General features: G+C 50.3%; 1 protein-coding gene across 2 annotated transcripts in view; it reads left to right on the top strand.

Moving 5' to 3' along the window:
- Nucleotides 1-13023, top strand: part of MFGE8 (milk fat globule EGF and factor V/VIII domain containing) — a 386330-nt gene that overhangs the window by 333248 nt on the left and 40059 nt on the right. The window contains exon 8 of one of the 2 annotated variants that reach the window (XM_069624298.1): nucleotides 10105-10307. In XM_069624298.1, the coding sequence (XP_069480399.1) occupies nucleotides 10105-10307 (203 nt within the window). The remainder of the gene's footprint in view (nucleotides 1-10104; nucleotides 10308-13023) is intronic. The other variant, XM_069624299.1, reaches the window with a different exon arrangement.

The raw sequence follows: 13023 nt of genomic DNA, 5'->3' as shown, positions 1-13023 counted from the left end.
CTGCGATTTCGGCAAGGATGTTGGTAACCTAGGGAACACCACGAGACAATGATGGAAAAATAGTAAATCACAGTGGAATTCAGAAAATGCAACCGGTGGCAGGAAGCAAAGGGCACATCCCTCAACGAGGCAATAACCACCCGTAGGCGATCCCGAACACGAACACAAGCCCTTTACACACTATGTGGAGAAAGGATCTGCAAATTCTGCTTAAGTTTTACGTTTTTTCAAAATAAAGTTGCACAAACAGTCAACCTATTGTGCAAATGTCTCCAGAGATGCTAGCCCTATTTCTCTGCCAATGGCCCCTTCTTCTTTTTGAGTACAACGCAGCCGTTCCTTTAACGCGCCTAGAAACGTTATAACGTGCTTGCATTTCTCTTCACCCCCCTGAACGGGTGTGGCCTCGTTGGCTTCATGAAAAAATCCAAATATTTCTCTTTCAAATATCCTGAAATATTTCTGCCTTCGTCGTTTAATTACGAATGCGTCATTTTTTTTATATATTGCCAAATACAAAGCGCTCTTACACTTAAGACTGAAAAAGGAAGGAATTCACCCGCAAGTCGTGAATTCATTTCCGGGGCTGTAGCTTTGCTTGGCCTAGCACTGTGTACTGACTGCCTGACGCCATCTGTATGCAGTTCCGTTATAGTAATTACTCTGCAGCCGCTGCTGGTAAATGAATACCTTTCTTTCTTTTTTTTCTCCATACGGGCAAAGAGTCAAATATCGAACACTATTTCAGGGATGCCATTTCAGCACAATGGCAGAAATAGCGGAAGTGACATCACACAACGCTTTACCTCTGATGACATCACAGGAAGTGATGTCATTTGATCCCATCCCCATGGGGAGTGATGGCACACAATCTTTCACCCCTTGACAGAACAGTAAGTGGCATCACATAGCATTGTTACACAGTACACTAAGAAAAATATGGTTACGATATCCCTGTAATATGATAACCATTTAATACAAGAATGGATCACCATATGTTATGTTATGTTACTTGGCATTTATATAGCGCCTTATGTATCATTGGTATGACCTCAAAGCGCTGGTAGTTGAACCGCAGTTCAAGTCAGTAGAGAGCTGGTGTGGCTGTTGCATGATAGCTGCTTCATAGCGATGGGTGTGTTGCTGAGGAAATCAGTTGGATGTGTTCAGTCTGGAGGTTTGTAGTGTGAATATCAGTGTGCATAGGCCCATATTACCAAATTACTGGGAGTGTAAGCAGACGTCCAACACAACATGTACATCACTCGGGCTAAACTGTAAAAAGACAGGGCATCTTGAAGAGGCCTAAACCCCCAAAGCGCAGTCATCCAGTGCCTGCCAAAGTGTCTGGCCACAGACTGGAAACAGCAACTGACCAACACGAGTCCAACCAGAAAAACAATGGTCTCGAGGGTTGCCCAGAACTGTGCCAGTGGTTATGAATAATTTGCCAGTGGTTATGAATAACTTGAAACCTTCCAGCCACCACCTTACTGTTTTGCTTATTTGGTAAGTAACCCACCGTTTTTTTTGTTAGATGGGAAATAGAGGGGAAGGATGTGTTGCCAGGTCACAGTAATTGCAGATGTTTTGTTATTTGTAAGTGTACACAGCAGCAGCAGCTCCATGACATCACCCCTAGAAAAGGCCCAGTTGAGTATTTTCTTAGGTCCTTTATATCTTGCTTAATTCCAGCTTCTAAGCACTGGATCCCTGTTGCACTGCATCCTCTTGTTCCCTAAGCAAGTGTGTTGCCCCTGAGCTATCCTTTCAAATATATGTGTTTGCTTGAGGAAGCAACAGATGGTTTACTCCAAAGGCAGAGGCAAGTTGATCTCACCTTGCATCTATCTACAGTGTGCCTGTGATGCAGGGCTGACAGATCTGGGTCAGGTCATACAGTGCCCAGGCAGGATTGGTGGCAGAAGCCACTGGGGCGCACCCCTTTAATCACAGACCCAGTGTTTTACTGAATGTGCAAAGCAGAAAACAAACACTGATGAGATTTGAGTTCATGCCGTGTTGACACAGAGTACTGCAGGCTGCTCTTACCCATTCCCAGCTAGCTAGACCTAGCCCTCATAGCCTTCCTGTTGCTACAGTACTGGGTATGAGCTGCACAGACAGCCCCTCCTCTGAACCCAACCATTCAGGCATTCTTCACTAATGGACTGCCAACCTGTTAGTGATGGCGGCTTCTTTGTTTTACCTCCATCCCTGTTATTTCTCCAGCTAACATCGAGATTCCAGGTGATAAAAGCTGTGGCAAGTGTAGCTGCATTTACAGCCCCCTTTTTCAGGTGCAACACAGACATCTTCTCTTGGCGCTGCCTCTGTCCAGTGGCGGCAAGGACAGGTCTAGGGATAGCGCAGCGGGAGCCAAGGATAGCAGCTGCTACCCCTGGAAACCCCCTAAATTACGTCCCTGCACTATATCATTGACCATTAAGCGCACAGGGTTGCTTTCAGCAAGTACCCAACGTGCTTCGAGGCGCTGGCATCTGGTTCAGCCATCCTGTCAATATTCAGCGGTTCAGGCCATGCTCGCCTAGACCTGGCGCCGGTTCAGCCATCCTGTCATATTCAGCGGTTCAGGCCACGCTCGCCTAGACCTGGCACAGGTTCAGCCATCCTGTCATATTCAGCTGTTCAGGCCATGCTCACCTAGAGCTGGCACATGGTTCAGCCATCCTGGCACCAGCTTCAGCCATCCTATCATAGTGAGATGTTCAGGCCATGCTCGCCTAGACCTGGCACCTGCTTCACCCATTCATCTGTTAAGGCCATGCTCGCCTAGACCTGGCACCCGGTTCAGCCATCCTGTCATATTCAGCGGTGCAGGCCATGCTCGCCTAGACCTGGCACCTGCTTCAGCCATCCTGTCATATTCAGCTGTTCAGGCCATGCTCGCCTAGACCTGGCACCCGGTTCAGCCATCATGTCATATTCAGCTATTCAGGCCATGCTCGCCTAGACCTGGCGCCGGTTCAGCCATCCTGTCATATTCAGCGGTTCAGGCCATGCTTGCTTAGACCTTACACCCGGTTCAGCCATCCTGTCATATTCAGCGGTGCAGGCCATGCTCGCCTAGACCTGGCACCTGCTTCAGCCATCCTGTCATATTTAGCTGTTCAGGCCATGCTCACCTAGACCTGGCACCTGCTTCAGCCATCCTGTCATATTCAGCTATTCAGGCCATGCTCACCTAGAACTGGCACCTCGTTCAGCCATCATGTCATAGTGAGGTATTCAGGCCATGCTCGCCTAGACCTGGCACCCGGTTCAGCCATCCTGTCATATTCAGCGGTGCAGGCCATGCTCTCCTAGACCCGGCACCTGCTTCAGCCATCCTGTCATATTCAGCTGTTCAGGCCATGCTCACCCAGACCTGGCACCTGCTTCAGCCATCCTGTCATATTCAGCTGTTCAGGCCATGCTCACCTAGACCTGGCACATGGTTCAGCCATCATGTCATAGTGAGCTATTCAGGCCATGCTCGCCTAGACCTGGCACTCGGTTCAGCCATCCTGTCATATTCAGCGGTTCAGGCCATGCTTGCCTAGACCTGGCACCCGGTTCAGCCATCCTGTCATATTCAGCGGTGCAGGCCATGCTCGCCTATACCTGGCACCTGCTTCAGCCATTCAGCTGTTCAGGCCATGCTCGCCTAGACCTGGCACCTGCTTCAGCCATCCTGTCATATTCAGCTATTCAGGCCATGCTCGCCTACACCTGGCACCTGCTTCAGCCATCCTGTCATATTCAGCTGTTAGGCCATGCTCACCTAGACCTGGCACCCGGTTCAGCCATCCTGTCATATTCAGTGGTTCAGGCCATGCTCGCCTAGACCTGGCACCTCGTTCAGCCATCATGTCATAGTGAGCTATTCAGGCCATGCTCGCCTAGACCTGGCACCCGGTTCAGCCATCCTGTCATATTCAGCTGTTCAGGCCATGCTCACCTAGACCTGGCACCCGGTTCAGCCATCCTGTCATATTCAGCGGTTCAGACCATGCTTGCCTAGACCTGGCAGCTGCTTCAGCCATCCTGTCATATTCAGCTGTTCAGGCCATGCTCACCTAGACCTGGCAGCTGCTTCAGCCATTCTTTCATATTCAGCTGTTCAAGCCATGCTCACCTAGACCTGGCAGCTGCTTCAGCCATCTTATCATAGTGAGCTGTTCAGGCCATGCTCGCCTAGACCTGGCACCTGCTTCAGCCATTCAGCCATTCAGCTGTTCAGTCCATGCTCACCTAGACCTGGCACCTGCTTCAGCCATCCTGTCATATTCAGCTGTTCAGGCCATGCTCACCTAGACCTGGCACCCGGTTCAGCCATCCTGTCATATTCAGCGGTTCAGTCCATGCTCACCTAGACCTGGCAGCTGCTTCAGCCATCCTTTCATATTCAGCTGTTCAGGCCATGCTCACCTAGACCTGGCACCCGGTTCAGCCATCCTGTCATATTCAGCGGTTCAGGCCATGCTTGCCTATACCTGGCAGCTGCTTCAGCCATCTTATCATAGTGAGCTGTTCAGGCCATGCTCGCCTAGACCTGGCACCTGCTTCAGCCATTCAGCTGTTCAGGCCATGCTCGCCTAGACCTGGCACCTGCTTCAGCCATTCAGCCATTCAGCTGTTCAGGCCATGCTCGCCTAGACCTGGCAGCTGCTTCAGCCATCTTATCATAGTGAGCTGTTCAGGCCATGCTCGCCTAGACCTGGCACCTGCTTCAGCCATTCAGCCATTCAGCTGTTCAGGCCATGCTCGCCTAGACCTGGCAGCTGCTTCAGCCATCTTATCATAGTGAGCTGTTCAGGCCATGCTCGCCTAGACCTGGCACCTGCTTCAGCCATTCAGCCATTCAGCTGTTCAGGCCATGCTCGCCTAGACCTGGCAGCTGCTTTAGCCATCTTATCATAGTGAGCTGTTCAGGCCATGCTCGCCTAGACCTGGCACCTGCTTCAGCCATCCTTTCATATTCAGCTGTTCAGGCCATGCTCGCCTAGACCTGGCACCCGGTTCAGCCATCCTTTCATATTCAGCGGTTCAGGCCATGCTTGCCTAGACCTGGCAGCTGCTTCAGCCATCCTGTCATATTCAGCTGTTCAGGCCATGCTTGCCTAGACCTGGCAGCTGCTTCAGCCATCTTATCATAGTGAGCTGTTCAGGCCATGCTCGCCTAGACCTGGCACCTGCTTCAGCCATTCAGCCATTCAGCCATTCAGCCATTCAGCTGTTCAGGCCATGCTCGCCTAGACCTGGCACCTGCTTCAGCCATTCAGCTATTCAGCTGTTCAGGCCATGCTTGCCTAGACCTGGCAGCTGCTTCAGCCATCCTGTCATATTCAGCTGTTCAAGCCATGCTCACCTAGACCTGGCAGCTGCTTCAGCCATCTTATCATAGTGAGCTGTTCAGGCCATGCTCGCCTAGACCTGGCACCTGCTTCAGCCATCCTTTCATATTCAGCTGTTCAGGCCATGCTCACCTAGACCTGGCACCCGGTTCAGCCATCCTGTCCTATTCAGCGGTTCAGGCCATGCTTGCCTAGACCTGGCAGCTGCTTCAGCCATCCTCTCATATTCAGCTGTTCAGGCCATGCTCGCCTAGACCTGGCAGCTGCTTCAGCCATCCTGTCATATTCAGCTGTTCAGGCCATGCTCGCCTAGACCTGGCAGCTGCTTCAGCCATCCTGTCATATTCAGCTGTTCAGGCCATGCTCGCCTAGACCTGGCAGCTGCTTCAGCCATCCTGTCATATTCAGCTGTTCAGGCCATGCTCGCCTAGACCTGGCAGCTGCTTCAGCCATCCTGTCATATTCAGCTGTTCAGGCCATGCTCGCCTAGACCTGGCAGCTGCTTCAGCCATCCTGTCATATTCAGCTGTTCAGGCCATGCTCGCCTAGACCTGGCAGCTGCTTCCGCCATCCTGTCATATTCAGCGGTTCAGGCCATGCTCGCCTAGACCTGGCAGTTGCTTCAGCCATCTTATCATAGTGAGCTGTTCAGGCCATGCTCGCCTAGACCTGGCACCTGCTTCAGCCATTCAGCTGTTCAGGCCATGCTCGCCTAGACCTGGCACCTGCTTCAGCCATCCTGTCATATTCAGCGGTTCAGGCCATGCTCGCCTAGACCTGGCACCTGCTTCAGCCATCCTGTCATATTCAGCGGTTCAGGCCATGCTCGCCTAGACCTGGCACCTGCTTCAGCCATTCAGCTGTTCAGGCCATGCTCGCCTAGACCTGGCACCTGCTTCAGCCATCCTGTCATATTCAGCTGTTCAAGCCATGCTCACCTAGACCTGGCACCCGGTTCAGCCATCCTGTCATATTCAGCTGTTCAGGCCATGCTCGCCTAGACCTGGCACCCGGTTCAGCCATCCTGTCATATTCAGCTGTTCAGGCCATGCTCGCCTAGACCTGGCAGCTGCTTCAGCCATCTTATCATAGTGAGCTGTTCAGGCCATGCTCGCCTAGACCTGGCACCTGCTTCAGCCATTCAGCCATTCAGCTGTTCAGGCCATGCTCGCCTAGACCTGGCACCTGCTTCAGCCATTCAGCTGTTCAGGCCATGCTCGCCTAGACCTGGCACCTGCTTCAGCCATTCAGCCATTCAGCTGTTCAGGCCATGCTCGCCTAGACCTGGCACCTGCTTCAGCCATTCAGCCATTCAGCTGTTCAGGCCATGCTCGCCTAGACCTGGCAGCTGCTTCAGCCATCTTATCATAGTGAGCTGTTCAGGCCATGCTCGCCTAGACCTGGCACCTGCTTCAGCCATCCTGTCATATTCAGCTGTTCAGGCCATGCTCGCCTAGACCTGGCAGCTGCTTCAGCCATCCTGTCATATTCAGCTGTTCAGGCCATGCTCGCCTAGACCTGGCAGCTGCTTCAGCCATCCTGGTGCATCAGTTAGCTGATGTTGGAGCATTCTGCCTCTCTCATCCCCAATCCGCACCTGGAGGACGTGGCAGGATCGGGGATGAAGACCACCCACTTGACCAGGCATCACTCAACCGATCCCCAGAGGACTTAGGACCACTGGTCTGTCAGTTTGCCCTTCTCACTATCACCCCACATAACTAATATGGTCGCACAACACACACAACAGAATAGAATGAATACAACACATGGAGGGCTGGAAAAAACGCGATGACTCGGTTACCCGAGGGCTGGGGCCCTTCTTACCTTATTTATATGTCTATGTTCCCCGAACCCTTCATGCTGAAGTTTTTCATCGGCAGCTCAGGATTGGGAATGCGCCCTAGGAGTCTACCTGTGCATGTACCCCGACACCCAAAGCCCCTTTCCTGGGTTTTCCTCCCACCCATCTTTCTCCTTACTTCTATTTTCTGGCCTTTTCCTCGAACCCATCCTTCTCCTTCCTTCTCTTTCCTGGCCTTTCCTCCCACCCACCGTTCTCCTTCCTTCTCTTTTCTGCCCTTTTCTCCCACCCATTTTCTCTTTTCTGGCCTTTTCTCCCACCCATCTTTCTCCTTCCTTTTCTTTCCTGGCCTTTTCTCCCACCCATCTTTCTCCTTCCTTCTCTTTCCTGGCATTTTTCTCCCACCCATCTTTCTCCTTCCTGGCCTTTCTCCCACCCATGCTTCTCCTTCCTTTTCTTTCCTAGCCTTTCCTCTCACCCATCGTCTCCTTCCTTTTCTTTCCTGGCCTTTTCTTCCACCCATCTTTCTCATTCCTTCTCTTCCCTGGCCTTTTCTCCGAGCAATATTTCTCCTTCCTTTTCTTTCCTGGCCTTTCCTCCCACCCACCGTTCTCCTTCCTCTCATTTCTGGCCTTTTCTCCACCCATCTTTCTCCTTCCTGCTCTTTCCTGGCCTTTGCTCCCATCCATCTTTCTCCTTCCTTTTCTTCCCTGGCCTTTTCTCCCACCCATCTTTCTCCTTCCTTCCCTGGCCTTTTCTCCCACCCATCTTTCCCCTCCCTTCTCTTTCCTGGCCTTTGCTCCCACTCATTTTTCTCCTTCCTTTTCTTCCCTGGCCTTTTCTCCCACCCAGATTTCTCCTTCCTTCCCTGGCCTTTTCTCCCACCCATCTTTCTCCTTCCTTCCCTGGCCTTTTCTCCCACCCATCTTTCTCCTTCCTTTTCTTTCCTTGCCTTTCCTCCCTCCCATCACCTCCTTCCTTCTTTCCTTGCCTTTTCTCCTACCCATCTTTCTGCTTCCTTTTCTTTCCAGGCATTTTCTCCCACCTAGATTTCTCCTTCTTTGCCTGGCCTTTTCTCCCACTCATCTTTCTCCTTCCTTCCCTGGCCTTTTCTCCCACCCATCTTTCTCCTTCCTTCCCTGGCCTTTTCTCCCACCCATCTTTTTCCTCCCTTTTCTATCCTGTCCTTTTCTCCCACCCATCATTCTCCTTCCTTTTCTTTCCTTGCCTTTCCTCCCACCCACCACCTCCTTCCTTCTTTCCTTGCCTTTTCTCCCACCCATCTTTCTGCTTCCTTTTCTTTCCAGGCATTTTATCCCACCCATCTTTCTCCTTCCTTGCCTGGCCTTTTCTCCCACCCATCTTTCTCCTTCCTTCCCTGGCCTTTTCTCCCACCCATCTTTTTCCTCCCTGTTCTATCCTGTCCTTTTCTCCCACCTACATTTCTCCTTCCTTCTCTTTCCTGGCCTTTACTCCCACCCATCTTTCTCCTTCATTTTCTTCCCTGGCCTTTCCTCCCACCCATCTTTCTCCTTCCTTCCCTGGCCTTTTCTCCCACCCATCTTTCCCCTCCCTTCTCTTTCCTGGCCTTTGCTCCCACTCATTTTTCTCCTTCCTTTTCTTCCCTGGCCTTTTCTCCCACCCAGATTTCTCCTTCCTTCCCTGGCCTTTTCTCCCACCCATCTTTCTCCTTCCTTCCCTGGCCTTTTCTCCCACCCATCTTTCTCCTTCCTTTTCTTTCCTTGCCTTTCCTCCCACCCATCACCTCCTTCCTTCTTTCCTTGCCTTTTCTCCTACCCATCTTTCTGCTTCCTTTTCTTTCCAGGCATTTTCTCCCACCCAGATTTCTCCTTCTTTGCCTGGCCTTTTCTCCCACTCATCTTTCTCCTTCCTTCCCTGGCCTTTTCTCCCACCCATCTTTCTCCTTCCTTCCCTGGCCTTTTCTCCCACCCATCTTTTTCCTCCCTTTTCTATCCTGTCCTTTTCTCCCACCCATCATTCTCCTTCCTTTTCTTTCCTTGCCTTTCCTCCCACCCATCTTTCTGCTTCCTTTTCTTTCCAGGCATTTTCTCCCACCCATCTTTCTCCTTCCTTGCCTGGCCTTTTCTCCCACCCATCTTTCTCCTTCCTTCCCTGGCCTTTTCTCCCACCCATCTTTCTCCTTCCTTCCCTGGCCTTTTCTCCCACCCATCTTTTTCCTCCCTTTTCTATCCTGTCCTTTTCTCCCACCTATATTTCTCCTTCCTTCTTTTTCCTGGCCTTTACTCCCACCCATCTTTCTCCTTCATTTTCTTCCCTGGCCTTTCCTCCTACCCATATTTCTCCTCCATTTTCTTCCCTGGCCTTTCCTCCCACCCATCGTTCTCCTTCCTTTTCTTTCCTGGCCTTTTTGCTGACCCATCTTTCTCCTTCCTTCTCTCTACTCTGGTTCAGGATTGTGGCCTTCGGGGCTCGCTGTGTGTCTGCCTTGCTGCTCCCACCCTCGCCTCTTTGCCTCCCCTTCTCTGCATCATCTCAACCCTTATAATGGTGCCCGAAGCAAAAATGCATGTGCCACACGACAAAAAGTAAATGCATAAATAAATGCAGCCTGGTTGCCCCAAATGCCACTTGAATCAACTCTATATAGAATACGGTTTTCCCCATGCACATTGAGGATGGTACAACTCAATTAATTGACAGAGAAGTCAGACTTAGAAATGCAAAATGTATAAAAAGTGCAGTAGAGTCTTGTTTTGTCGCTCGCCATGTGGTCTTTTTCTTCCCTATTCTGGTTCTTCCCTAAGGCTGCTGGTTGGCTTGAGGGAGCGCTGCCTAGCATGCAAGCTTACGCTACCGATTGTTACCAATGCTGCTGCCTCTCCATTGCTCTGTAGCAATGGAGCCAGACTCTGTACTCTGCCCTTTCACCACCTCTATTCTCTGTGAACCGTTGTGTTACAGTGTATTTCAACACGGCAGGTTGCTCGGAGTCGCTGGGCATGAAATCCCACCTGATTTCGGATAGTCAGATCACAGCGTCCAGTGTCTTCAAGACCTGGGGGATTGACGCCTTCACCTGGTACCCGCACTACGCCCGACTGGACAAGCTGGGGAAGACCAACGCCTGGACGGCGGCAAGCAATCGCCCATCGGAGTGGCTTCAGGTGGGTCTCCTTACCATGATCTCTTCTCACCCTAATCTAGAAGATGTGGAGATACATTATATCTGGAGTTTATGATCCAGAACCCCATTAAGAAGCAATCATGGTGTGTTTTGTTTCAAAAACATGGAAAGTATGGGTATAATAGGACAACATTTACTAAAGGGGTTTTGAAACCTCACATTGTATTAATGATGTACAAGTGACATTGCATATAGGCAAATATGTAATCCATTTGTATTGTGATAAATTCTGCTTCAAGTGAGGGAAATGCCTTTTAGAACTGGACTCCCCCCCTTGTTTTTTGCATATTTAAGTAACTTTGGCTACCACCCTAAGATACTAGAGGAATCCAGACGTGGACCCATTGTTCACTATTCTTAAAGAGGCACAGCTCCACCCTACTGATGAGGTCCAACCAGAGCGAAACACGTGTCTGAGGTTGCTGTTGGTACTCTTGTTAGAAGAGAATTGCTTAGCATTTTGGTGCTGGACTGCCCTAGGGCAGGACACAGACTGATATGTTTGGGATATTTCTTCTCTGTGAAAGATAGTGAGCTAAAGACTCTGGGTAAGTCTCTCGTAACGGGGAGTAATGTCCGGCAGAGGGACTCCCAGGACCCCCCTTGTTTTTTGCACTTATGTCTGCATTTGTTGGATAATTCTTCGAATGTAAGCGTACACTCAGCTCAGCCTGATCCTTAATTGGGGGCGGCACCCGGTACACTGCGGGTGAATCCACCATGGACCACCTTTCTTTGTTTTTATTCCCTTTGATGGGTCGGTTTTTGGGGGAGGGTGGGCTCACTTCAGACCAGATTCTTCCCTTGCCTTGGAAAGTGATCCCTCATCCTATGCATTTGGTCTCTTGGGGAGAAGCACCTTCTGCACAAGTGGTGGCTCTCTGGAAAGGATCACTTCAGTTCAGATTCTCCTGCTCTAGATCAAGCGCAGGACGCCTTTTGATCCCTCCCTTCCTCTGTTGACGAGAAGAATCCTTTCAGCATCTGCTTCTTGGGATCTACCTGAAGGGATTCTCCTGGGGTAAACATGTGCTGCTTCTTTATCCTCCTAGCAGGATCCAGGCCATGCAAGGTAATTACTTTGGCCCCTGCTTAATTTTCTCTCACATATGAAAGGCCCTGCAAGTGTTCTCCTAATTGGAGACTTTGATGACGCGACATGCTCAAAAACCTAACAAGTTACTCCATCTAAGATCTGGCTCCCAGCCGCAATTAACAGAATAACTCTTGCACTGGGCCCTGCTCCTGTAAAGGACCATGTTTCAAACTTGTCCGAAGTATTGACATGACCAATACAAACAAACGAGCCAGAGGCCATCGCCCCTCACTGGACATTTCCGATCATGTAAAGTGAGATGTCTCCCAGCCTCACTACATTGCAGAGGTTTGAGTCTGTATTTTAGTCTAACTCCCTCCCATGAGCTAAGTAACCACCCAAGGAAGTGGCCTATCCCGAAATAAAGCCCAAGCGGTTCCTTGGACACTCTCGCAGTGTCCACCATGACTAGATGTCTCGGTTCTATGTCATTTCATAGACGGGCATTTCAAAGCCCGCAATTTAACCGTGTATGAAATATCGAAAACGTTTTTTGTGGGGGGGAGGGGGGGGGGAGCGAGCCCCACCCACTCCTGCACCTATTTTTGACTATACCCGACCTCCCCAACCACTTATCTGCCCTTTTCCACCCCCCCCAAAAAGTTCGATGAACTTTCACGTTATTTTGTACACGTTTAAATTGCAGGCTTTGAAATGTCTGGCGATGAAAGGACGTCGTACCGATATCTCTGCATTACTGTTGGCACAATGCAACCTTGAGGTACTCTTCGGTGTATTGATTCATTTGAAGGACAGGGATGTCAGCTTTGATCAGAAAGGACATACAATAACACATTTACAGATGACCGAGGCATTCCCTTGAAGGGGGCCTGTACAAAGGTGAGAACAATTGGTGAGCCAGCTTGAGTGTGTAAAATGAAAGTGGGACAAAACAACACAAGAACAACAATCTATATACACAAATTGAATGCTCAAGCACTTTTAGCAGCTAGCACTTTATTATCCAATATTGACAAAAATTCTCACAAGGAACGTTTTAAATGTTTATATTAAGGAATAGAGAATCCAGCGAAATGATGATTGCTGCAAACAGGAGACATGCCATGTTAGCAGAGGTGTTGCTGGGGGGGGTCTGAGGGGGCTACAGCCCCGGCTCTTTTAGTTGTAGCCCCAGATAGAAGCTCAGGGTTTACAACCAAAAAGGCTACCTGGCCCCCAGTTCTGACAGCCCCATAATTAGCATAGCCCCGGATTTTTCCCAGACCTAGCAAAACCCATGCATGTTAGTAGCATGGATTTGCTGCAATCTTATCTCACTTTTAGCCACAGAAAATAAGATCGCCGGTTGATTACCAGGGCACGGTTTGATAGTCTGTGCCTAAAGGCGGATATAGCGAAGTGTCAAGGTTCTTCTGTGGAGACAAGTTGCCCTTTATGGAATGCCGCGGGGGAACCCCCATTATGTTTCATCTTCTTCTGCCCCACATTCACGCATGCCGAAACAGACTATTATTCTGGTGCTAAGGCACCATTCTGTTACTCAATGTTGCCCGGCCCTCTACTATTTATTGATGGCCAACACAAGCTATACGGCCGTTACCATCTTTCTTACGAGTGGCGACCAAAGCAAGAAAGGCAT

This window comes from Ambystoma mexicanum, chromosome 11 (genome assembly GCF_040938575.1).
Source record: "Ambystoma mexicanum isolate Mex_15411 chromosome 11, UKY_AmexF1_1, whole genome shotgun sequence".
NCBI lineage: Eukaryota > Metazoa > Chordata > Amphibia > Caudata > Ambystomatidae > Ambystoma > Ambystoma mexicanum.
This window is presented reverse-complemented; position numbering and strand designations above follow the sequence as displayed.